Raw genomic sequence first — 26,648 nt, 5'->3', positions numbered from 1 at the left:
AGGGTAAGCACCCTGGCGGGCCGGGCCAGTTTATTTACCTGCTGACGCGGCAGGTTCGGCCGATCGCGGCCCCCGCGCTCGCTGCGGTTTGCCGTCCTGGGCCAATGGGGGCGGCGGGAAGTGGCGCGGGATGTGCTGGCCGCGGCTTCCTGCCGCCCCCATTGGCCCGGGACGGCGAACTGCGGCCAGTGGGGGCCGCGATCGGCCGAACCTGCTGCGTCAGCAGGTAAATAAACTGGCCCGGCCCGCCAGGATGCTTACCCTGGCGAGCCGCGTGCCAAACATTGCCGACCCCTGGACTAGTACAAACTTACTCTTAAGACATTATCTGAACTGAGAGGATGTGCCTCATTTTCCAGTTCCACAGAGAATATATCCACTTCTGATGAAAATTGGGAAATCAGCAACAATAGTTTTCAAAGGAAAATACTAGTGCTGTATGAGGACATGCTTTTAAGAAATAGTGAAATAGAATTTCTTGAAGATAATGTTATATTTCAGTTGTTAAGGCAACCACTAAATAAAACAGTTACCTACCTTTCGTAACTGTTGTTCTTCGAGATGTGTTGCTCACATGCATTCCATTCTAGGTGTGTGCATGCCCATGTGCGCAGCCGTCAGAGATGTTTGCCTTAGTGGTACCCATAGGGCCAGCTGTAGCACCCTCATGCCACGGTATATCAGGCGCTGTTGGCCCACACCCTCTCATTTCCTTCTTGCCGACAACTCCGACAGAGGGGCAGGAGGACAGGTAATGGAATGGACACGAGCAACACATCTCGAAGAACAGTTACAAAAGGTAGGTAAAGGTTTTTTCTTCTTCAAGTGCTTGCTCATGGCAATTCCATTCTAGGTGACTCAAGCAGTATCAATGGAGGTGGGCCTGGAGTTCACCATCAAGCCCTGGAGCTTTAGATGCAGCTAATAGTCCAGGATGTCCTGCAACGAGACCTTCACCTGGTCGTTCATCCATATGTTCGCGTCGCACTACGCACTGACTCAACAGGCGCAAGATGACGCTGGCTTTGGAAGAGCTGTACTACAAGCTGCACGATGGCGAACTCCGTGACCAAGGCTATAAGCCCCTTCAGGGTTTGGAACCTGTCCATGGGAAGCGAGGCTGTTGCCTTGGAGGCATCCAGTAGAGCGCCTATGAATTCTATGCACTGTACTGGGATCAATGTCGACTTGGCCTCATTCACTAGGAGGCCCACTTTGGCGCATGTGGCCAACAGCAGGTCCACGTGGCTCTGAACCTGGGACCGGGATGTGCCCTTGGGGAGCCAGTCGTCGAGGTAGGGAAATATTTGCACCCCTTGGCGTCTGAGGTAGGCCGCCACTACCGCCATGCACTTTGTGAACACCCTGGGGGCAGTAGACAGGCCAAAGAGCAGGACTGTAAATTACTAGTGGTCCTGTCCCACTAGAAAATGGAGAAGCGTCTGTGCCCCTCGAATATGTGTGTATGGAAGTACGCGTTCTGGAGATCCAGGGCCACATACCAATCGCCAGGGTCCAGGGAGGGTATGATACATGCCAGAGAGACCATGCGGAATCGGCAATTTGCCATGAACTGGTTGAGGTCCCCTTTGGCCTTGGGGATCAGGAAGTAGTGGGAGTAGAACCCTTTCCCTCGCAATTCCCACAGAACCGCCTCCACAGCTCCCAGGCTGAGGAGCCGACCCACCTCCTGCTGCAGCAGGGATAGGTGCGATGGGTCCCCCCTGCCGACCGAGGGAGGGAGGTGGGAGAGTGGGGGTGAGACAAACCGTAGCGTATAGCCCTGGGAAATGGTGTTGAGGACCCACTGGTCCGATGTTACGCGGGACCATTCCGGAAGGAATGCAGACAGGCGGTTGCTGAAACCAAACTTTATTGGTGGGAGGGTGCGCTCGGGGGTCACCCGGGTACCCTCCCGCAACCAGTCAAAACCGTCTCTTGCCCTGATGCTTGCCCTTGGAGGGGCCAGGCTGAGGAACCGAGCGAGACTGCCTCTGAGGTCGCCTTTTCTGCGCCTTGGACCTCTGGTAGGTGGGTTCATATCTCGGCTGAGGCGCAGGGACGGGGGCTTGTGCCTTGGGCTTTTCTTTGGGTGGAACGTAGAGCCCGAGGGTTTGTAGGATGGTACGCGAGTCCTTCATACCATGGAGAGTCTCACGTCCGTTTGTTCCGCGAACAGGTCCTTGCCGTCAAAGGGAAGATCCTACATAGCGGACTGCGCCTCCGCGGAGAGCCCGGAGAGCAGAAGCCATGAAGCCCTGCGCATGGACACGGCTGAGGCCATGGACCGAGCTGCTGTGTCGGCCGCATCCGACACCGCCTGCAGAGCAGTTTTTGCTGCGGCAGCGCCCTCATCCACCAGCGCCTTAAAATCCTTCCTGTCTCGTTCCAGAAGGGAGGGTTCAAATTTTCGCAGTGACCCCCACAAGTTCAACTCATAACAACTGAGGAGGGCCTGGTGGTTGGCTACTCTGAGCTGGAAGCTGGCAGATGAATAAAGCTTCCTGCCAAATGAGTCCAGACTTTTGCAGTCTTTATTCTTGGGAGCGGGTCCTGGTTGGCCTTATCTTTCCCTGTGGTTTAGGGACTCTACCAGTAGGGCAGTGGTTCCCAAACTTTAACAACCTGCGAACCCCTTTCACTAAAATGTCAAGTCTTGCGAACCCCCTCCTAAAAATGAATATTTCCAGGGATTTTCTCCTTTACCTGAGTATAAATTATAAAAGCAGTGATCTTAGAAATATAAAATTTGTTTTTATGACATGCTTATTACACACTATTATTAATTATTATTTATAATTACATTATTTTTATTACATTATGAAAACGGCAACACTCTTCCAAGATCTCACTTCCGTAGCCTGTATCACTTTGAATAAGCCTATTATAAGACAAGGCTCCTATGTTTCATCAAGGAGTATCAGAATTGAAACAGCATGAAGGTATTTAAGAAGCCAACTGAAAGAGTTCCTCCTACATATGCATTCAGGTCTTGAGTAGTCCAGGCAAACAACGCACGTTACAACAAAGCTTAAACTTGTTCTTCATAATAATTTTAAAAACAATACTACCTGCCTATTTAATTTTAAAAACAGCAGAAAATATCCATCTCCCTTTCCATTTCTTATAAGGAGTCTTGAAGTTTAAATCTCCTCAGTATGATAGATATGCTTGCTTTGATCTGCTTAGCTCTTGGAAGTCCAGGGGCTCCAGGTTGCTGGCCCTGTGCTGTCCGGGGTCCCTAGGGACAGCTCTGTCCGCCATTAGGGAATTTTTTCCTGAGAACCCCCTGTAACATTTCGTGAAGCCCCAGGGGTTCACGAACCCCAGTTTGGGAACCACTGCACTAGGGAGTTGGGCGCCAGGTGGGTATAGAGGTATTCGTGCCCCTTCGTGGGCACAAAGTATTTGCGCTCTGCCCTTTTTGATATTGGGGCAAGCGAGGTCGGTGTCTGCCAGAGGGCATTGGAGATGTTGGCCACCACCTCGTAGAGCGGGAGGGCCACTCTGCCCGGTGCCGAGGACGAGAGTACATTGAACAGCGAGTCCGAGGGTCCCTCCATCTCCTCAGCTTGGAGATGGAGACTGGACGCCACTCGCTTTAGCAGCTCCTGATGGGCCCTGAAGTCCTCCTGTGGTACGGAGAGGGATGGGGCTGCGATCTTGTCCTCTGGTGCAGGGGACGGGAACAGTACCAGGGTCTGCACGTCGGCCGGTGCCACGGGATCCACTCCTAGATCGGACTCCTCCTGCGGTGCCGAGGAGCCTTGACCCGGCGAGGCATCCCTTGGTGGCCTGGATAGCTTGGCCGAGGGTGCTTCCGATGCCCCTGCCACCGACCGAGGGCCTTGCTGGGTGTGCGCGGGGGGCCAGGGGGTCCACTGGCACCACTGGCTCTGCCATGGGGGTCCCTGCCATTGTCCCTGGTGTGGCACCAGCGGCACCAGCTGTTCGGGTTGACCCGATTGAAGCCTAGGGCACTGCGTGCGGGACGAGGTCAGGGTTGCCAACGACCTGTCGTTGCCGTGCAAGTGGTAGTACCTAGCACGGCTTCTGCCGCGGTACCTAGACTCCGGCATCGAGGAACGGTGCCGTATCGAGCTGCTGCTAGTTGAGACGCTTCGATGCCTGGACCCATGACGGCGAGGAACTGGTGAACCCTGCCGGGAGTCGTGAGCTCGGTGCCTCGATGCGTGAAAGTCGGAGCGCGACCAGCACCGGCGTCCGTGCCGAGAGCAGCTTCTGTAGCTCTGTCTAGAGCGGGAGCGTCTGCGGCGTCGGTGCCTGTCCTGCTGATACCTTGTACTCGGCGTGGAGCAGTGGCTGGAGCTCCGTTCCGACGGCACTTTACCAGACAGCCTGGAGAGCGATGAGAGTGGAGGCTGAGGGCTGTGTCCTGACTGGACACTGGGCAACGAACGAGCTTGAGAGCAGTCCCCTGACTGGGATCTGCGGCGAGTCGGCATCGGCTGGTGGGGGCCCAGCGGCGGCTTGCCTCTAGACCGAGGTCTGGGTGCCGGCGGTGCCCCAGGCACCTGCAGGGACATAATGTCTTTGGCCGCCTGCAGGGCCTCCGGTGTCGAAGGCATGTGGACTTCAACCAGAGAGGCCTGAGTCGACGCAACCGGGCTGCTCCACTCGACTTGAGTCGGAGCTCTAGAGCCCGGGGGGTTGGGGAGGGAAGGGCCTTCTGCACCGACGACGCCTTTCTGTGCTTTCTCGTCGGGGAGCGGTGCCGGCCACTGGAGGGTGCTGGGGGGTCGCTGCACACCCAAGATAAAGTGCCCGGTGCTGACTCCGCTCGGCACACCGGGGTCGGAGCCAGTGCCGATTCCATGAGAAGGGCCCGAAGTCGGATGTCTCTTTCTTTCTTAGTTCTGGGCTTGAAGGACCTGCAGATTTTACAGCAGTTGCTAATGTGGGTTTCGCCCAGGCAGCGGAGGCAGTCGGAGTGTGGGTCACTCCTGGGCATTAAGCGCCTACAAGACTCCCACGATTTAAACCCTGGGGCCCGGGGCATGCCCCGGCCCAACTCTAACTAACTAAACTAGAACTTTTAACAAACTAACTGATATAGGTACTACTGATCAACGAACGAGGTTGGGAAGAGCTGCAGCTAAGCTGGAGCGAGTAGTTCCGATGCACCTTCACTGGCGGCAAGAAGGAACTGAGGGTTGGGGGAGCGCGTGGATCCCCTTATAGCGTGCTACAGCGGCGCCACTCCAGGGGTCGCAGCGGCATTCCCCCCTACGGGTACTGCTGAGGGAAAAACTTCTGGCACCGGTGCATGTGGCGAGCACGCACACCTACTGTGGAAGCACTCGAAGACGAATTAGCGTTTCCAGCTCTGGAGCGCCCTCTGCAGGCTGGTGTCCCGCTTCCCGCTGGGTCTGAGTCCCTCCTGGACCCTGGTGCCCCTTTCAGGCCGGGGTGCTGCCCCCTGGCAGTACCCCCACAGATCTGGGTCTCCCCTCCTCAGGGAACCCCCACCCTCTATCCCCACCTCACCTCAGACTATGGCTACTGCCATTCTCGATCTAGCCCCCGTTCACTGGGGCAGACTGCAGTGTAAATGCCTCTCATCACCGGCAAGGGGGGAGTTGGGACCTGCTGCCTACCCTTGGGCTGCCCTTCTGCAACCCCAGTACCCTTTCTGGCCTGTAACAAGGCCTGCAGCCTGGAGGGTTTCCAGGATGAGCTCACCCAGCTCCTCTAGCCTTCCCCCAGCCCTGCTCCACTTTAGGTACTCTTTCTCAGCTCCCAGGCAGCCAGGCCCTTCTCCCTCAAGAGCTAAGAGAGTCCTCTCAGCTCCTGGCTTCACTGGGCTTTTATAGGGCCAGCTGCAGTCTGACTAGGGCGTGGCCCAGCTGCGGCTGCTTCACCAATCAGCGAGCCTTTAGCTCGCAGCCCCGGCCCTCTCCCAGGGCTGGCTTCAAGCCCTTTCAGGGCAGGAGCGGGTGACTACCCCGCTACAGTGGGATAGAGGAAGGAGTCTGCCACAGAGCCTTAGCAATCTTGAGAACCCCATCATACACAGGTAGGGCAATCTGGACGAGCGTGGAGGCTGAGAGGACATTGAAAAGGGTGTCCTCCTGCTCTGCCATCTCCTGCATTTCCAGCCCAAGTTCTCGGCAATCCACCTGAGAAGGGCTTGGTGTTGTTTAAAGTCATCTGGGAGGCTGGCTCTGGAAGGTCCTGCGACCACCTCGTCCAAGGAAGAGGAGGCGGCCCTGAGGGCTCGACAGCCACTGGAGAGGGAGGTTTGGGGGTAGCCACTGGATCCTCCATCCCAACCTCGGAGTGAGCTTCCGGTACCTGACCCGGTGCCGGTGGGGTCATCGATTTTCGCTCTGACGCAGTCACTGAAGTGCGCTGCAAAGGTGGCATGGTCATCAACGGAACGCCCCATGCTCCCAAATACAGCCACTGTGTTGGCCACTGGCCTTGCTGCCACTGCAGTGCCGTGAATGGTAGAGCAGTTTCCGGTGCCCAATCCCATCGCGGAGACTGGGACGATGGGCTGAACTGGGCCTCCGCAGCAGAGGAACCACTCTCCGGCGACCAGGGAGGAGCGGTCAATGCCTGGGTCTGCCTGCTGGCTGTGGCTACCGGTAAGCGCTGAGCAGGGAGAACGGTTCTGGTGCCGGGGAGATTGGCATCAGGGGAACAGTGCTGCAGAGACCGGTAACGTCAGAGGGAGCAACGTCTAGACCCGGATCGGCAAGAGGGCAAGCGGCGTTGGTCTTAATATGGGGAGCGTCGTTCCCACACTGGGAAATAATGTCTCGGCATCCAGGGGGAGAGTTTGGGCAACCGGCGGCGCGGTTACGACTTGCCATGGGATTGCTTGTCCGGCAACAGACGGCCCTCCCCTGCCCCCGGAGAGGTCTTAACAGCTGCCTTGCCCTCTCAGGGAGCCTTAAGCGTGGGGGGGAAGGGATAGCTCAGTGGTTTGAGCATTGGCCTGCTAAACCCAGGGTTGTGAGTTCAATCCTTGAGGGGGCCATTTAGGGAACTGGGGTATGTGTCTGGAGATTGGCCCTGCTTTGAGCAGGGGGTTGGACTAGATGACCTCCTGAGGTCCCTTCCATCCCTGATATTCTATGATCCTGCGGCACCGGAGATGTCATAGGAGCAGGTGGAGACCTGCGCTCTCTCTGCACCTGGGCTTGGGATGACGATGGTGCAGGCAGGGAGGTGGGTCCCATACCACTCACCAGAGTCAGTGACGGAGCTTTCAGAGGGCTAAGAGCCCCAGCCACGGAGGCATGCTCACGCTGCTCCGGAGAAGGCTGGCTGACAGGCCCAGTCCCTCTATCGGATGACCCCGGGGCCTTCTTGCTCGGCGCCGGCGAGCACTTCTTCGCCTTCTTCTTCGGCACTGGCAAATGATGCTGAGAGGAGTGGGCACCGGCAGTGCATTGCACATGGTAGTCGAAGTTCTCGGTGTCCTGTGTAGAGGGCTCGAAAGCCGGATGGAGAACGGACTCCATCAGGAGGGCCCTGAGGCCAATGTCCCTCTCCTTCTGGGTGTGAGGTTGAAAGTTCTTACAGATCCGGTAATGCTCCTTGTTGTGTGATTCCCCCAAGGATTTAAGGCAGCTGTTGTGGCCTGCCACAGATCGAGCAGGTCTTAAACCCGGGAGCTCGGGGCATGCCCCGCTTGGGGCAAAGTCCTTGCTGGGACCTTAACTATCAGCTAAATATGCACTTAATTACTTAACACTAACTACAATCGAACAAAGGCCCAAAGGCATGAAGTCCAATGGAAGAAACCGCTAGCTCTTAAAAAGCAAGAGAGGCGCACCAAGTGATCACCATGGGTGGTAAGAAGGAACTGAGAGGGCATGGGCTGGCAGCACCTGATCTAGAGTGCCACGCTCGTGCCACAGTATAAGGCGCTACAGCCGGCTCTATGGGTACCGCTAAGGCAAAAATCTCCAACAGCCGTGCACATGGGCGCATGCACACCTAAAATGGAATCAACATGAGCAAGCACTCGAAGAAGAATACAACATGCTTTGGAAGCTTACTGCTCTGTTGCAATACTACTTACCAAAAATATCCTCACATAGTACCAGTCATTTGCTTGAAAGCCTCTATTGTTGGTTTCCTCATGTGACAACAAGTGCAATAATCTTTCCAGTGGTAAACAGAGGCTCTTGTCTCATGGTTTTGATAACATCCTAAGAGATTTGCTATTTTTAAAAAAGTGACAGGCAATACTGGAAGCTACTGACAATTTAAATCAGTTTGATCAATTTGAATAATGATGAACATGGAAAAGTTCATTTGTCCCAAGACAGTTCTTAAAAATAAAGTATATTACATCAAAAACCTACATTAAAAGAACATCGAGATGGCAAAGTTGAGCACTCAAACGTTAGAAAGTGACCGAATTAAGGATGCCATGTGACTTCAATCCAGTCCCCTTGTGCATAAGCATTATGGTACAGTCTTTATTTATATGATCACATGCTATTTTTTCCTCAGGACCCCTGGTCTCAATTCAGTACACTTTCAGAATAGTGCTCTGGAATGACTCAGAGTTGTGTAGTAGTGGATGAGGCTGCTACAGGTTCTAAACTTTAGACATTCACTTTTGGAAATCTTGACTAATATGTAATCTAACATGTAAATTAGTCACTGCACATGTGCAATACAGTTTTAGAATTTGCATCACACTTCTTAAGGCCCCGAATGTACAATTTTAAAAATATATTTTGGATTAAATTTATATCCTGTACGTATTTTAAGATCAAAATAATCTCAAACACACATTTTTAAATACCACAATGTGTGAATTATGAATACATCCTGCTGAAATTGAAGTTTTAAAAGAAAGAATGAATTCTGAATTATAGGAATGAAAGAACATGAACCAGGCAGTCTTTTTAAACATACAGAGATTTAAAGACTGAAGAGCATTAAAACATTTTTGGCTAAAATACTTGTGTGGCAAAAAAACAAAAACAAAAATGAATACAGACTTCAGAACACATTATGATTACCGTAGTATATGTATCAGTAAAAGGAATTTTTGGAACTTTTTTACTGCTTTTGAATAGAAGAGACAACAAATTATTTTTATCAAATGGACTGGACAATATGGAATTGTACTTAAGAGCAAATATTTACAAATCTTAGAATTTATAAATAACTATTTTCTTGTATGTTTCCTACCTGTATAATCCCCAAATCACAGCCTTCTTTTTCATTGCAAGGTAAAAAATAGCTGCATCAAGTGGATCGTTGTTTCGTTGAAAAGCTGCTTTGGCTACCTGTGAAGATATGGGGTTTTGTTAAATTTGTGACAAATTTAAAAGTAATCTGAAAGCACTATCCCTAAACTGGATTTAGTCATTGTTAAATAAATTCATTTTAAGTAGTTCTGATATACATGGCAAAGATCAATTAGGTATATTTTTTGCTTACAATTAACAAAAACCAGTTCCTCATCAAATCAAAGTTACATTGATTTCAGGTTTTTATGATAAAAGTCAGTTATGTAAATAAATAAAAACATTTGTTTACTTAGTCTACATTAACTCTTTTGCACTGAACATTTGGGCAGAAACTCTGATAGATATGAGAAATAGTTCTAAGTCATCAGGAAAGGAAAAGCAGAATGGACCGATTTAAATCATAATGATTTAACTAATTTTAACCAACATAAACTAGCAAACAGGAAACCTTGATTTAGCAACTAAATAGAGTCTTTACGCTAAATGTGGTGCTTCCTTTTGCTAATCAGAAGATACATCTCTCTCTCTTTCACACACACACACTTAAGCAATTACATGATTTAATATACATTTAGACAGATTCTTAATTTTTGGATTTTGTATTTCAGAAAAATGGTGAATGATCCATTACTTCTTTATCAGATGGCGATTTTTTTTATCCAAAGTTTATTCGCATGAAAATGTAAATTCAATTAAAATGCACAAAACCAGCATTGTAACAGTTTTTTATTAAATAAATAAGTGTACTGCATACGTTAAAAAAAAGTTTACTAAAACATGTTTTGCACGTTTCACTAACTGATTTATTAAGCAAAGGAAATATTATCTGTAGTTAGTTAATTGAACTGATTTCTGATACTATATCCTTCAAGATTTTAAAACCAATAGATCTCATCCTCTCATACCTGGTTTTTATGAGCAGATCAGAAGAGGAAGGCAAGCTTCAAGTATTTAGCCAGTGACTTCCACCAGTTAAGTGGTCTGACTTTTTTTAAAACTTGGTAGCAAAATATGTACTAAATATTATTTCTTGTCTTTAATTTACCTTTTCTTTTTTTTTAATAAAAGGTAAGTTCAGGTCTTAACAGCTTGTCAATTTCAAACTTAAATGTAAATTGGTTTATTTTTTTAAAAGTAAATCTGCATTTAATTTAAATTTAAAAAATCCAATTTAAATAAAAAACACCTTTTTAAAAATCATCAATTTTGTCCACCGTGAGGACAAGTAAATCATAGAGGGCCAAATTTCCAATACACCTGTCATAGTCGTCCCACAAAATATGCTTGTACAAATGCAGATTTGTGAAGGTCCATTTTAGAAGCTCTCAAAGTTTGGCTCATGTTGTATAGTAGAGGTTTGCATCTCCAAAACTTCCCTTATTACTATAATGTTTGGTCTCCATAGATTTTAACGGAATCCCCTCAATATTGGTTACCAGATTGTCCTATATCAAGCAGGCTAAACTGAGTCACTAGATACCGTCATTCAAAAGATGGGAGGGGACATGCATGCAAAGTTGTAGTTACCAGTTTTTCTATTAAATGCAAGTAATTTCAATTGGCTTCTGAGGGAAATGGTTTCACTTACTAAAATTTGAGGGCAGTAGAAAGGGTTCAAGTGTGTGCTGAAGCAAATCAGTCAGGTCAAGTTGAGCTGGATTATAGTGCAACAAAAGCCAGTCATTTTCCTAGATGACTACATCTCGTGTGACAGAATTTAAGCTTTCATTAAAGCAATAATCAAGGACCAGACCCTCATGTGGTGCAAATCACCATAGCTCCATTAGCTCCAATGAAGCTATGACATTCTATACAAACTGAGGATCTTGCCTCATATCTAGCCATATAGTAAACCAAATATAAACTGATGCACTGCTGTCTGCCTCAATTTCCAGACAGCCTGAAACAGGTGTGAAACACTACTGTTAATGTAAACAATGTTAAATAAGCACAGTAGGCTTAGACCTAAGTGTCAATATTTACCATTTCACAGATATATAAAGCTTGCAAGGTATAGGAGCCATTATGAAAATTATGGGCACATAATGTTAGGAAATGTGATACCAGGGTCTAAACCAGAGTTCTCAAACACGCGGCCCGCGGGGCTATTTCCTGCGGCCCGCCAAGCGGCCTGCACTCGCCCCCCCCCGGCCTACCTCCAGGCCAGGGGTGGGCAAACTACAGCCGCAGGATTGCCCCCCTCAAGCCCTGCGCCGCTCCCTGAAGCGGGGGTGGGGTGGGGGAGAAGAAGCAGAGGGCTCCGTCCTTCCAGGCACCGCCCCCCCACAGCTCCCATTGGCCGGGAACGGGGAACCGCAGCCAATGGGAGCTTCGGGGGAGGTACCTGGAGGCGCGGCAAGCAGCATGCAGAGCCCTGCGTCGCCCTCCCCCAGAGGCCGCAGGGACATGGTTCCAGCTACTTCCCGGAGCAGGAGCGGGGCCGGCAGCCTGCCCTGGCCCCGGTGTGCACCGCTGCCACCCCGGAGCCCGAAGCCCTCCTGCACCCTGCCCGCCAACTCCCTGCCCTGAGCCCCCTGCTGCATCCCACACCCCCTCTGCACCCCAATCCCCTGCCCTGAGCCCCCTGCCTGAACCTCAACCCCCTGCTGCATCCCAAACTCCTGCCCTGAGCCCCCTGCTGCACCCCACACCTCAACCCCCTGCCCTGAGCCCCCTGCTGCATTCCACACCCCTCCTACACCCCAACTCCGTGCCCTGAGCCCCCTGCTGCACCCCACACCCTCCTGCACCTCAACTCCCTGCCCTGAGCCCCCTGCTGCACCCCACACCTCAACTCCCTGCCCTGAGCCCCCTGCTGCACCCCACACCACAACCCCCTGCCCTGAGCCCCCTGCTGCATCCCACACCCCTTCTGCACCCTGAGCCCCCTGCCTGCACCCCAACCCCCTGCTGCACCTCAACTCCCTGCCCTGAGCCCCCGCCACACCCCTCATGGACCCTCTGGGGGCAGGGAGGGGGCGGAGTTGGGGTGGGGACTTCAGGGAAGGGGTTGGAATGGGGGCAAGGAAGGGGTGGAGTGGGGGCAGGGCCGGGGGCAGCGAGGGAGGGGGTGTCAGTGATGGGGCCCTCGGGCCAATGAACTAGCCCTCATATGGCCCTCGTGTTCATTTGAGTTTGAGACCCCTGGTCTAAATCAATTTTCCTCTTAGACAGTTCCATAATATCCATGCTGCCCCTAGCTTCCAGTGTCCTGCAGAGCTTCCGACTTCTCACTGATAGCAGACTTACCTTCTGACTTCATTAGTATTTTTCACCTGCAGTCCTCAGGAAGCAGAGACTGTAGAAAAATATCTGCACCACTTTGGTGCCCTGACCATACTATCTATAGATGTTAAACTCACAAAAAAACAAGAATATAATATGCACAGGCATGCAAGTGAAAGAAAAAACATGTTTCCTAAATAACTGAACATACAAGTAGATTTATTTACACTCCATTTGTTAAAATAATAAATAATGTGTAAGTTGAGCCTTCGTACCTCAATAATACATGTTCTCATGGCAGATATAAAGTAACTTAACAGTGCCTTTTTTGTGTGCTGGATTTGCCACAATGAGAAATCACTTCCATACTGGGCTCCATCTCCTAACAGTCATTGTGTGTGCCAAAGTCAAGCAAGGCTCTTGTGCTAAAAATTACTTGACTGGTTAACTCCAAATACTGAATGTTCAATAATGAGACTTTGCAGAGTTTAAAAGGACATTTATACTCCCTCACAGTGAAGAATTAAAAACAAATATTTCTACAAGATGAAGATGAGCCTAAAAGTTACAGAATCATAGAAATGTAGTGCTGGAAGAGACCTTGAGAAGTCATCAAGTCCAACCCGCAGCACTAAGACAGAATCAAGTAAACCGAGACACCATTAACAGGTGTTTGTCCAACCCTGTTCTTAAAAACCTCAAAAGACTACTTCCCTTGAAAGCCTATTGCAGAGTTTAACTGCCCTTATAGCTAGAAAGCTTTTCTAATATCTAACCTAAATCTCCCTTGCTTCAGATTAAGCCCATACTTCTTGTCCTCATTTATAATTTCTTGTCAAGTTTATAACTAGAACTACCTCTTTCACAAAATGCAGTGAAATTCAACACTTAAAATCAGTAAAGTGACAAGAAATGAAGCCAACCGCCCCATGCCCTCCCTATGGTAAAAGAAATTCACATCCTTCAGGAAGCACTGACAATTCTTCTCCATCCCACTGCTGTTAAATTCTTGACCCTTAAGGCCCTCTAATCATAGCATCCCTGTAACTGAACAGGAGTTAACAGGACGCTAGTGTACTTCAACCATTTTCATATAAGGAAACTGGGTAGCATAATTATTCTAGGATATATGAATAACTGGTAACATGCTGTAAGCTAATTTGTTTTCAGTAAACTATATTTACCTTTTCTATGCATCTGCGCAAACTATGGATATTCCGAACCCACCATCCTACACCCATAGCTCTGAGTTCTGACCAGGTCGGATCCCCTTTCTGCACAGCAGGAAGCATGTTCAGTAGTTCTTCTTCTGCTACTGAATGAAATGCCCAGGCAAAGTGACGAGTAGACAAGCCTATGCAATAATCCACAAAAGAAAAGAGTACTCGTTCAGTGACAACAAAACCTGAAAAACAAACTGCAAGTTCAGAAGGTTTTTTCTTTGATTTTTAACTGTGAAAGTACAAGACCAGAAACTTGGTAGGCATTAAAACAACTGCAGGCCTTGCATTCCTAGGTTACACATATGTGAAAGTTAAGTACTGTCTTACAAATGGACAACCTGTTTATTATTCACTTATAAACTGGCCATTTCTAGTTCACGGACAATAGATGTAATGCCCAAAATATAAATAACTACTAAACACAAATATCTGCAGAGAAATGCCCTTAAAGATAGCTAGTGGCAATGTCATACCTATATGAAATTTTGCATATTTAATTAAGTGAAATTTACCAAAAAGTTCAGAACATTTAGCTTAATTTTGATTAAATGCTAAATTCCAAGGAAAAAATTAACAATACTGACATGTTCAATGAAAAGTTTCTCCCCCCCCTTCCTCTTTTTTTTTTTTAATCATGCCAAGTTTTAATGTCTAAATTGTAAACATTCTGGGAGTTTATTTCTCCTGAAAAAATCATCATCTCAGCACTTCATCAACTTCCAAAATAAGAAGTCAAATTTGGAAACGGTTTTCAGGAAACAAGCTTTTGTAATCTTTTGGCACCGAGTATTATTTACCCAAAGCAAAAAGGAAACATGGAAAATTCTGTCCTAATTGAGCATTTTACAGATAAAAAGGACTGTAGCTACAATATGTTCATAGTTGGGTTTTTTTAAAGTTTTACGCAGCATCAAGCAAATATTTTCATCATTAAAGCATTTGGCTTGATGAAATGACCTAAATGCCCTTTAACTTTCATGAAATACACTGTCATTTTTATTTTAAGACAGAAGCATACCAAACAGACCCATCAGTGAAATTTAGTATGGAATAGTATGGGGCTCTCAACTTTTTTCTTTCTGAGGCCCCCCAAACATGCTATAAAAACTCCACGGCCCACCTGTGCCACAATAACTGGTTTTCTGCATATAAAAGCCAGGGCCTGCATTAAGGGACAGCAAGCAGGGCAATTGCCAGGACCCCATGCCACAGGGCTTCACTGAAAGCTAAGTTGCTCAGGGCCCCAGACTTCAGCCCCATGCAGTGGGACATTGGTTTCTGCCCTGGGCCTCAGCAAGTCTAACACCGGTCCTGCTTGGCGGATGCCCTGAAACCTGCTCGTGGCCCCCTAGAGGGCCCCGGACTCCTGGTTGAGAACCACTGACATAGTACTCCTTTAAGTCTTCTGTTCTGGTGTGGTTTGAACAAAGTGAGTGAGTTATGATCTTATTTTGTGCCTGTACAGTCAATTCAGCATACACTTTCTAAAACTACCTTGCTGCATTTCAACCTTCATGATAATCTACTGTGCAAGTTTACTTCTGAATTTGCTTATTTTCTTTTAAGTATCATCAGGACCTACAAACTTACATCACATTTAGAAAAAATCAGTATTGTTATTTTTAAGTTACAGGTAATCTTCAGCATGTTAAGCTACTGGATCAGCCATATCTGTATTCAGCTTTGAGCTGTGCTCAATTAGGAAGTTTACACATGAATAACTCACTAACCCAAACATTACTGAAAAACAGAAATTACATCCAATCTTGGTTTGCTTTACAGAGCTCATCAAGAAGTAGAACCTAAACCAAGGCTGTTGAAGACATTTAAAAAAAAAAAAAAAAGAGAGAGCCTTTGCATTTGGCCAGTCCTTAGCAAATATGTCTTGCCTCTTTAACGCTGACAGGAATATTTTACTTTAAAGTACAAAGCCAAACGTTTTTGGTTTTGGTTTTTTTAAAGAAGTTCAGCACCGAACGGCCTTGCGAAGTAGCAATTTTCAAGTAGGTAGCACCAATGACAGTCCTGAGTTAGATAAATACTATAAATATCTGATTACGTCAATTCTGTAAAAAATTCTGTTTGTTTGAAGCGCATTTTATACTGTACGTTACTGTTCAGACCGTAATAGTGTCAGATGCTACAATGCATATGAAAGTACTAGTTTGTCCTTTTGTTTTAACTTGATAACAAATTAAACACACCAAAAGAAATACTGAAATTGTGAAGGCTATATATTATTTTATCCAAGAGAAATTGCAATTAAACATATGTAAAGACTATCATAGAACTGAAAGTAGTTGCTGAAAAGGATTGCTATAATCACCAATTAAAAATAAAATCAGTTCAAGTTTGGTGATTTATTCTAGCAGCACTGCTCCTCAGCAGAAGTTTGCTGGAAGCATGGAAATAATCTAACTTGATTATGGGTAAAACTTTCCAGAAGCACCAAAAGTGACTTAAAAAGCCTAAATCCCATTTTCAAAAGTGACTTAGGCACTTCAGCTCCTACGTCACTAATGTTTTCTGAAAATTCTTATCCTATGCTGTGAGTCTCTCATGCTAAAATAAAATAAGCACTAAAATGAACTGTTCTATACAATGTTCAAATAATGTCTTGTCATATTACTCATTTCTAAACAAAGCTCTTTCCAGTATTTTATAACAGAAATTCATAAAAGGATATCTTTACCCCAAAGAGATTAATCAAGAAGCATGCACACAACAAACAGCTATGTTACTCTTCAGCATGAGCATGCACAGGGCTTGCAAGGCAAATGGGCTGTTAGGACTTGCAGAATTGTAGTATGAGAGAATTGCAGTATGTATTTCAAGTCTGCATGCATACATCTAATAGATAAAAATCATTTAAATTGTGAAATCACGTGAACACTGTCAAAAAAAAAAAAACCCCAATCTGTAGAGTTACCTTGGTGAAGTAGCTGGGCTCGATGGACAGGAGGAAGTGAGGTTGTCAGAAATGTGTGCAGCTGAACAGCCAGAAGGAATTTTAAGCCACATTCATCAAGCGTTTCTCCACCTATAAATAAAAATTGAGTCATATTTTCACGAAAAGAAAATACATATGAAAGAAACTTGAAAAAATGGAAAATGACTATAAATAGCTCTCTGATTTCTCTTTGCTAGACCACTATCTATGACATCACATTTAAAAAAGAGCTCATGAATTCAGTGATTTAGTCAACTCTTAAACCCCAAACTAAGACACTAGTGACAAAGAAACAAAGGCAATCTCAGGGTGGACAAGTGGCAAAAAAGGATGCATGCCCTGAGCAAGTTATGCTTTGCAGAGTAATCTAGAACTCTAAGAAAAATCATACTTTCCCTATTCTTTCAATCAGTAACTAAAAACAATATGCTGCTTATTGTATCAAAGTATTATACAACTATTATGTTGGATAAAGGGAAAAAACTTGGTTGATAAAGGAAAGTGCATTCATAGGACGGTGAGAGTTAAATTCTCAGGAAGAAACACTTCTGATTGTTTCTTTAGATTTAAACAATAGCAACCACACAAAAAGCTCTTTGGATCCTAACAACTGGATTTATAATCTAATTATAGCCATCCAACAGTAAACCAACCCCCATCTCATCCCCACCTAACCCACAAAAAACACCCATACAAATAATGAATTAATTCAGCTAGTCATTACATCAAAGCTGCAAAGTAACCTCAGTGTCCCAGGAACATACCCTCAAACCTTCCCAAAAAGCCTGTTAATTTCCCCCCCCTTCTCCCAGCATGCTTGGAAGGTCACGTTTGGGTTATTTCTGACCAAGGGCAAAGGAAGTCTCAGTCTTGGGCCCCTCACAGTGAACACACATGGTTCATGATTATATCAGTCAACAATAACAAATGAAAATACTTCTGAAGTTCATAACTTAATTTCTGTAATAAAAGTGTTATGAAGAAGTTTGCAATTTTAAAAAAAGGACTGTTTACCTAAACAGCAGATGGTAAAATCTTGTTCAATAGTACATCATACTAGTACAACTGAATATTTAATACACTTATCTGGAAAGACATTGGCAAGACAATAAAAATCCTTACAAAAAGGCTTGTGAATTACAAGAGTATTGCCTATCACTTAAAATATATAGCTTACCCTGGTTTCTGTCTCTGCTTTCTCCAATAGCAGTACTGGTAGTAGCAATTGTATCTGCCAAGGCCATCAATGACATTTGCTCCATCCTGGTGAGACCTGGTAAGCTAGAATGCATCAAGTGACGAGAAAGAACTTGGGCATGCTCTGGTCCAAAGTAAGTTGGGCTGTACTGAGAAAGATCAATGACCTTTGGCTTTGTATTATCTTCATCTGCTTCAAACACGGTAAGATCATCTGTATTTAGGCTGGAGTTTTGAAAAAGATCTTCATAATTTTCATCGGGTAAACCATTTTGTTTATTTAAGTTATTTTGATTGTTGGATTTCTCTAAACAAAAATGTGAGCAGTCATCATCTGCAGCAAGCAATGCATACAAAGGAAGTGGTGGAACAGAGTCTATTTCTGTATAGTCTGTATTCTCAGTTTTGTTGAATGTCTTGGGGTCTCTTGCAGTGCTTCCACTAGCACTAATTGTGAGAGATCTAAGTCGCCGATCATGATTAGGTTCAGATTCATTTATAGCAACAACTTCCCCAGCAATACATTTCACCAAATGAGACAGGATGGCTTTTGCTCTACGTACTTTACCAAGGTCCATAAGCTCAAGAAGCTGGAAAGGGTGGTACTGAGGTAAAGTTGGACATAATACATGAGCTGCTTCAAAAAGACCAGAATCTTCCATTTCCACAGACAGATCAAATGCAGTTCTCTTTCCACTAAGTTTCTGTGCAAGACTTGTCATGGATCTGGTTAAGGTTCGCTTTGGTGGGTGCAGGCCAGAACCAGCCGACTGGCTTTGTTTCATTAAGCTAGTGATAGATGGTGTGCTTCCACTGTAAGAATCACTCGTAACTGACTCTTGTTTTGAAGGGGATTGCCACTGAGAATAAACATGCATTTCACAATCCATCCCAACTACAAGGATGCCATCACGCACCCAAGATAAAGAAACTGGCAAAGGAGGTGATCCTTCTACTGAAGAAACTAAGTCCACGCACCGTAGCAGTACAAACCTACAAAGGGATGTAACTTTTGTATTTTCCCACAGTGGCAATGCAGACATCTCCTTACTACTTTGGTCATGCATGTTCCCAACCAGCTGGCCAAACATATAAAGCTTTGATCCAATTCCTACTGTTAGGATATGTGATCCATCTTCCTTAGACATCCAGTCTAAGTGAACCAAGTGCTTTGTGCTGGGCAAAATCCTCTCATTATTAGATAAATAAACTTCTTGTTTATTGTATGCCATTAAATTACTGTCAATACTAATGGCAGAGTCCAACATTATGCTTATTTCATCTAAATGAAGAGTCTGTTCCAGAATCCAACATGATCCTCCTGTAGATTCACATTCAAAAATACTAACATGCATCATGAAATCTTGAGAACATCGACTATTTTTAGATGTCATCTGCTTGTATGCTACAGCTAATCTATTTGTATGTGCACAACTAACTTCTACTGGCCTGCCTGGAACATTCACAGTACTACTACTAAGAAGTCCATCCTCAACAAGTAGTGGCCATTCTTCCCATATATACGTAACATTACTATTTATAGTATATTCTGGCGTAGAAGAAACCACTGCCTCAGGAGTCACTCTGCATCTCCAGAACCTAACTTTTCCATCTGAGCAAGAAGTTGCCAGTAGATAAGGGGCATGACAAACTGGATATACGGAGGAGGAACTCAGGTGTCCTAAAATTGAAACAGAACAAAAACAAACACAGCAAGTTTCACATCAGGGTCAAATAATAAGTAACCATATGTATTTTTTTTTTTTTTTTTTTTAAATACAAGGGCCAAACTAAATTCACTCAATTTTCTTAAAGTTAATACAGTTTGGTTTTGGTTCATCCTACAAAGTATCTAGTGCCTATTTTACTGACACAGAATAATGATTACAAGGATTCAGAGAGAGAAGGGGTGAAAGGAACAAGTTGAACACAGTTCTACAGCGACACTTTGGGGGGGGGGGGGGGGGGGGGGCATTCAATCAATGGAAACTGGCCCAGTTAAATGTTTAAAATTATTTCACTTCTCTGAAATTTTAAAAACCTCTATGCCCAATATGAATGGAAAGAAGCATTATATAAACAGTAACTTGTGGCTCCAAATATGTTAAGCAATAAAAGCAAATTTTAATATCGACAACACGGATAATCAGTGTTGGAACCTGATGACACAAAATATGGATCATTTGAATTATAAGCTCCAAAATAAATTGTGCACTAGTGACAAGTCATGACATGGATTTATAGACCTTTAATTAAAAATGGATTTCTCTGTCCATGTATATACATGGATCCATACCCCCCTTCCCCAATGGCCACCAGAGAAGCTCAGACACGCTGCAGTTGCTGAATCTTTGAACATAGCTGGAGCTTTCATGCTGGTGTATTTTCATAATCCACGTATGTGAAGTCACACAATTATGAAGTGTGTGCACTTCACACTGCAATCCAGGTACTATATGCTAGCTAGTGTGACAAAGTTCTGTCCTTGACTCCGTGGGTCCTGCGTTTCCTGATGGATTTTGCTAACCTCAGAGGCTCACTGTGACCCTCCACATAGCCCTTCTCTCTCTAGAGAGAAGGGTCACATCTACTGAGCCATTTTCATCGTAAGCCAGCAAGGGAGGTGAGGAGAAACAACCCTTCCTCGCACAGTCTCTGTTGTCTCCCAGTATCAGTGATTAATCAGGGAGGGGAGGGGGGAGCCCGGGCCCGCCCTCTACTCCGGGCTCCAGCCCAGGGACCCTAAAATTAGCAGCTATGGAAGGTGACTTTTTGGAAATAGGACATGTACAATTCCCTGGGCTACTTCCCCACAGCAGCCCCCACTCAATATCTTCTTCACAATTACCTCAGGGTCTCCTTCCTTGCACCGGATATGGATTCGTACTACTTTGTTCCTCCAAGAGCACAGCTCCCTCCTATAGCTCCTGACACCCACACCACACTGACTAACTTTTAACTAGTTCCAGCCAGTCCTTGATTGGCTTCAGGTGTCCCAATCAATCTAGCTATCTTCACTATCTTCTAGAAGGATCTTAATTGGCCCCAGGTGTCTTGATTAACCTGGAGCAACTGCCATTTGGTTACCATGGTACCAGGGATTTTTTTAGCCTGGGGCTAACATACCTGTTCCTCACTACTTTACTGCAGGCATCTGGCCTTGCCCCATCACACTAGCTCAAAACACATGCTCCCAATAAAGGGTCTGAATACCCTAAGTAGTCTTCATAGGAGACGCATGTTGATGGACTTAACATTATTTTTTAATATAAAGTCAATTTCCCCAACAAACCACATTTCACTACGCAGGACTGCATATTGCCTTTTACTTACAGAAATCCTTGGTCTAGAGCAACATTTTTCACTGACTAGCTTTGGCAGGAGCTCTGCTGCAGCATTTGGGCCCCAGGAGTAAAAACCAAAATTTTAAAGGACAATGTATTTTAGTATTCCTTTCAAATCTGGATTCCACGTATTCTTGAGTTCACTAGGTATTTGTTAATTTGTTGTTGTTTTAATTCTAATAACCCAGGAAACTCATAGAATACAGTATACCAAGATATTTACTAGTTATTTCTTTTAAAATTACAGACCTGCTGATGGTTTAACACTTATTATTTCCACTCCTTCTGGTAAATTCAACTCTTGACTATAAACCATTTCCGAAGAGAGAGTCAGACGACTGGTACTTTGAAGGTTTGCTCTACAGGCCTGATATTTCTGCGTGAAGGGAGACTGGATCTTCTCTGGATCCGGAGAGGAAGAATATAGCTCTTCATGATGTGACACTGCTTCAGCTATATTTGAGTCTATTTTTTCATCTAAAAAAAAGTTTGCAATGTTAAGTGACAGTTATCGTAACATATGACAATTGTTTTATGAAAAACACAGCTGTCACTGAACCAACAAGAGGGGATACAATTTTAAACTTGGTTTTGGTAAGAAGTGAGGACATCATAAAAGAGCTGGTTGTAGGACATAATCTTCGATTGAGTGATCATGAGTTGATTCAGTTTAAATGTAATGGCAGGTAACCAAAAACAGGTCACCAACTCTGGTATTTTACTTCAAAAGGGAAGTCTTTGGAAAATTAAGGGAATTAGTTGAAGAAGTCAACTGGACTTAACAGCTCAAGGACTTAAATGTGGAGCAGGCTTGGAATTTCTTCAAATCAACCATACAAAAACTATTTGCAATTTGCACCCCAAGCAAGGGGGGAAAATTGTAGGAAGAGACATGGCTGGATGAATAACCACTTCAGAAAGATTATTAGGAATAAGCAGAGAACATATAGGGAAAGGAAAAAGGGATTGATTTGCAAAGAAAGCTATATCTTGGAGGATAGAAAATACAGGAATAAAGAGAATTGCTAAAAGTCAAGCTGAATAAGCTCTTGCCAAGAAAATTAAAAAAAAATAAGAGGAAAGAATTTGGTAGCTATATAAATAAAAAGAATAAGCAAGGATGAGATTAAGCCGCTATGCAGTGCCAACGGGAAGGATATTAAAAATAATCTAGGTATGGCCCAAAAACTGAGTGAATACTTTTCCCCCATCTTTCAAAAATGATAATATTGAACATGTGCATAAAGGCAGAATGACTGGTGGAAACAAGTGTACAGAAATGGAAATTGCCACATTAGAGGTGCAAGAAAAACAAAAGTTTAATGCACTCAAACTGTGAGGACTAGATAATTTCCACCCAAGAATACTGAAAGAACTGGCATATGAGATTGCTAGTCCAATAGGTAGACTTCTTAAAAATCCTTGCATTCGAAGGCAATAGCATATGACTGGACAATAGCTAATGTCTTACCTATATTTAAGAAAGAGAAAAAAGTGATACAGTTCTGTGAGCCTGATCTCAGTATTATGCAGGGCTTAGAACAAATTATGAAGGAAAGAATAATTAAATTCATGGAGGTACAGGGGATGTAATGCAACATGGGTTTACCAAAGGTAGATCATGCCAGACTAACCTGATTTCCTTCTTTGAGAAAATAACTGACTTTTTAAATTTTAGATAAGGGAAATGCAGTAAATCTTATATATTTGGATGTCAGCAAAGCAAAGCCAAAGTATCACATGAAAAATGATTATTAAATTAGAAAAAATGGGGATTAGTATAAGATTTGTAAGGTGGACAAGGAACTCGATAAAGGGGAAAAGGCAATGGATTGTTCTGAAAGGCGAACTATCTGGCTGCAGGGAGGTTACTAGTGCAGTTCCTCAAAGATCAGCCTTGGGACCAATCTTATTCAACACTTTTATTAATGACCTTAGCACAAAGAGCATGAGTGCTAATGAAATATGCTCACGATACAAAGTTGGGAGGCATCATCAATATTGAGGAAGATCAGAATATTGTATAGGAAGATCCGGATGATCTTGAAGACTGGAGTGATAGAAATGGGATTAAATTCAATAGTACAAAGTGCAAGCCCCTGCATTGAGGGTCTAAGAGTAAGAATTTCTGCTGCAACCTGGGGGCTTATCAGTTGGAAACAACTGAGGAGAGAGATCTGGGTGCATTGGTAGATCACAGGATGACTATGCGTCACCAACATAATGCAGACATGAAAAAGGCAAATGTGATCCTAGCCTGTACCAGGCAAGGCATTTCCAGTAGAGAGAGAAGTACTAATGCCTCTGAAAAAGGCAATGGGGTAAGACCTCATTTGGAATACTGTGTTAAATTCTGGTCACCCATGTTCAAGGAAGATAAATTCAAACTGGAACAGAAGCAGAGGAGAGTTACTGAGGAGAGTTACTGAGGATGATCAGGGGAATTGAGAGCCTATCTTATGAGGGGAAACTGGAAGCGTGTGGTTGGTTTAGCCTAGCAAGGATAATATGACTGTTCTGGATAAATACCTTGGGGGAGGGGGAAGGGTGAAGAGCTATTTACTGTCTTGCTATACTGAAAGGAAGACAGGACGGACATATGGTTTTAATCAGGCTGCAATTTTTATTATTAGATGTCTGGGACTACCCCGTCAAATTAAAATATACAGTGCAGGTAACTCCGTGTTCAGTATCTACCCGGGGGGACTTTTGCCACCCCCCCTTTTTTTAATCCAGGTCCCCCAGCCAATCCATTGCTGGGACCTTACCATTCCCTCCATCTCCAAACGAGGATTAACTCACGCAATAAGAAAGGATGGTTGGCTCCCTGCTGTACCACTCATAGGAACCCAAACGCCCTCATTCCACTCCTTTAACAAACACCTCCTTTTTAAGCCCTTTACCAAACCATTTATCTGGTCACTGCATACCTCCCCTGTGGAGTACTTGCACTGGACATCTGCCTCACACTTACATGAGTTGCAACATCATAGCTTAACTTCCTTCTCTACTCACAATAACAAAGCCCTCCCTGAACCCACTGTGGGGAAGGCACTCCACCTTAGCCAATCTGGTGGTGAGGAAAAATTCCTTCCCAGTCCCCTTAGAAAGGAGTGTGACTAGCATGATGCCCACAGCAGGTCCTGACCAAACCTGGTATTTTGCTACCTCCACAAGGAGGAAGGGTGCTGCTCTGCCTGGCATGGGAAAAGGGGTCTTCTCCCACCGGCCTTGCTCCTTTTCAATTCCACAGCCATTCTGGTCCCTGTGGGGATGAGTCAGCATCACCATGCTGACCTACTACCCTTTTGCAGCAGCTTCTGAGCCTCTCTCCCCCGTTCACCCCTAAAGCGCAATTTCCTTTCCTCCGGCAAGTTGGACAACGCACGTCTCTCCTCCTCCCCCACTTAAAGGTGCACTGCAGTCAACCTTAAGGACAATGTTGTCACAAGAACAAATGTGTATCAAAGTGGCCATGAAGAAATTCAGGTTGGAAATCATAAGAAAGTTTCTAATAATTTCCTTGCCATTGCGGAGGCCTCAAACACCTCAGTCCCTCCCCTATTCTCTGCCTCCGGAACATAACAGTCTAGTCTCCTGTGGGGTGTAATATTTTGATCTAAATTTCAGTTGTTGAGTTTAGCGTGAAGGTGCTGTGTGATTTTGGTGGCCTATAATATACAGGAGATCATACTAGAGCTGATGGCCCTTTCTGGACCTAAACTCTATGATTACATTTGATTAAAAAATTCTATGTGTCCTGCAAGTAAAAATCTTAACGATCCCTTAAAAGCAGAATTTAACGCAACAAATTAACTTAACAAAATGGATTTGCAGAGTAGGGATGGATCAACCCTTACTGGACAAGCAACAAGTTCTACATGTCAAGTCCCTCTCTAATTTCTGAAGTGGTTGGAACTGCAAGCTTCAAACCCTGTATAATATAAAGCAATGAAACTATACTGATCCAAAAAAAATTAAATCTGTCAAAGAGGACATGTGAACATTAGTTCTCACAATAAGTTAACTCTACATGTATTTTCAGATAGAGTGTTAAATGCATATCGTAACATGTAATATATATATGCAAAATGGCGCTAGTTTACTATGAACATTTTAGAATTTGTAACTTTAAAGTTGCATGAATGATGTTCTTTATTTTTTTTCTTCTTTTTAAGGAAATAAGTGCATGAATCAATAGAAAGTAGAAACTAGGACAGAATTAACCTGGAAAAGCAGGAAGGAGTCACAGCCAAGGTATGAGTTTGGAAAGTGAAGGAGGATTAGAAATGAGACACTTACCAACCCTGCTGGAAGGGAGTGCATCCAGCTTCCCCTTTACCAGGCAGGGCTGTTGTGGTTTGAAGATTGGTTTCCCTTTCCTACATACAAGGGCTGTGACAGTATCAAAACTACATTGTCAGAAAACAGCTTGAAGAAATCTTGCCTTTGCTGCGCCACCACCTTTGTTATTGCCCAAGTCTGACTGTGGGGTCAACTACACAGTTTTTCTCAACTACTAACAAAAAATAAACACAGTTTGGGCTAAGACTAAGCATAAAAAGCTCTAGGGCAAAAAGAAAATGAGAGACTACTGAGCAAGAAAGAACAAGTTGTGATGGAAACCCAAAAGTAGCCTTCGGTGTAGCAATTGCTGATTGCTTTTTAGACAGTAGCTTCTTAAATATCTAAACAGTAAATACAGTTAAAAATAGGAGGAGTATCAGACAGTTACAAATAATTGATGTTTAACAATATTTTTACATCATAACAAAAGGACTTACCCACTGAAACTGGAACAGACTTCAAGTGTAAGTTCCACATGTGTAATAATGAGCGGTTTTGAGTATATTCAATTACCATTAAGTAAAATTTTTCAGAGAATCCATTTTGCAGGTTTCCTGTTGAAATTTAAAGTAACAAAGTTTTTAGTGCAACATCTAGTGTAGCAACAGTTAGCTACTAACTTTTTTCCCTCTCCCACTATATAACTATAGGCACTAGTGCCTTTACAATTAAAAGAGTATATAGATTCCAAGTAGTCATCATCTTACACAGAAAATGTTTCTTTTGTTTATTTGGTTGGGGTTTTGTTTTTGTTCCCCCTCTGAACCTGTTATTGAAAAGTTAAATGAAAATACTATCACTGATACAATAAAACAAATTCAAGGGAAGACCACCACCAGCTATGTTTAAAATCTTAAATCTAGGCAACAGCTTTTATTTTATACTGTAGCATACGAACTGCTAATGAGCAGCATTATATTTCCATTTTTCAGGTTGAAAGCATTGTGAACTATATAACTGTAGGCTCAGTTTTTAATCAAATATTATGGATGAAGAAGTGTTAAATGTAGGAACAGTCACTGATTTCTGAGGCACCAGAAAAGAATGGCAGATTAAAATTTATACAAATTATTTACATCTAGTTTACAATTCACTTATGCTGTTACTAAAGCCAGCA

General features: G+C 44.5%; 1 protein-coding gene across 2 annotated transcripts in view; it reads right to left on the bottom strand.

The window, feature by feature from the left end:
- DMXL1 (Dmx like 1) overlaps positions 1-26,648 on the bottom strand; it is a 157,304-nt gene that overhangs the window by 70,944 nt on the left and 59,712 nt on the right. For both annotated transcript variants that reach the window (XM_024194440.3, XM_024194441.3), the window contains exons 16-21: positions 25,969-26,085; positions 21,434-21,661; positions 17,821-19,521; positions 16,623-16,733; positions 13,655-13,824; positions 9,184-9,281 (exon numbers count right to left, since the gene is read on the bottom strand). In XM_024194440.3, the coding sequence (XP_024050208.2) occupies positions 9,184-9,281; positions 13,655-13,824; positions 16,623-16,733; positions 17,821-19,521; positions 21,434-21,661; positions 25,969-26,085 (2,425 nt within the window). The remainder of the gene's footprint in view (positions 1-9,183; positions 9,282-13,654; positions 13,825-16,622; positions 16,734-17,820; positions 19,522-21,433; positions 21,662-25,968; positions 26,086-26,648) is intronic.

This window comes from Terrapene carolina, unplaced genomic scaffold, assembly GCF_002925995.2.
Source record: "Terrapene carolina triunguis isolate 2854851 unplaced genomic scaffold, T_m_triunguis-2.0 Scaffold69, whole genome shotgun sequence".
Lineage (NCBI taxonomy): Eukaryota > Metazoa > Chordata > Testudines > Emydidae > Terrapene > Terrapene triunguis.
The sequence above is the reverse complement of the archived record's forward strand: the minus strand, read 5'-3'. Positions and strand labels throughout refer to the sequence as shown.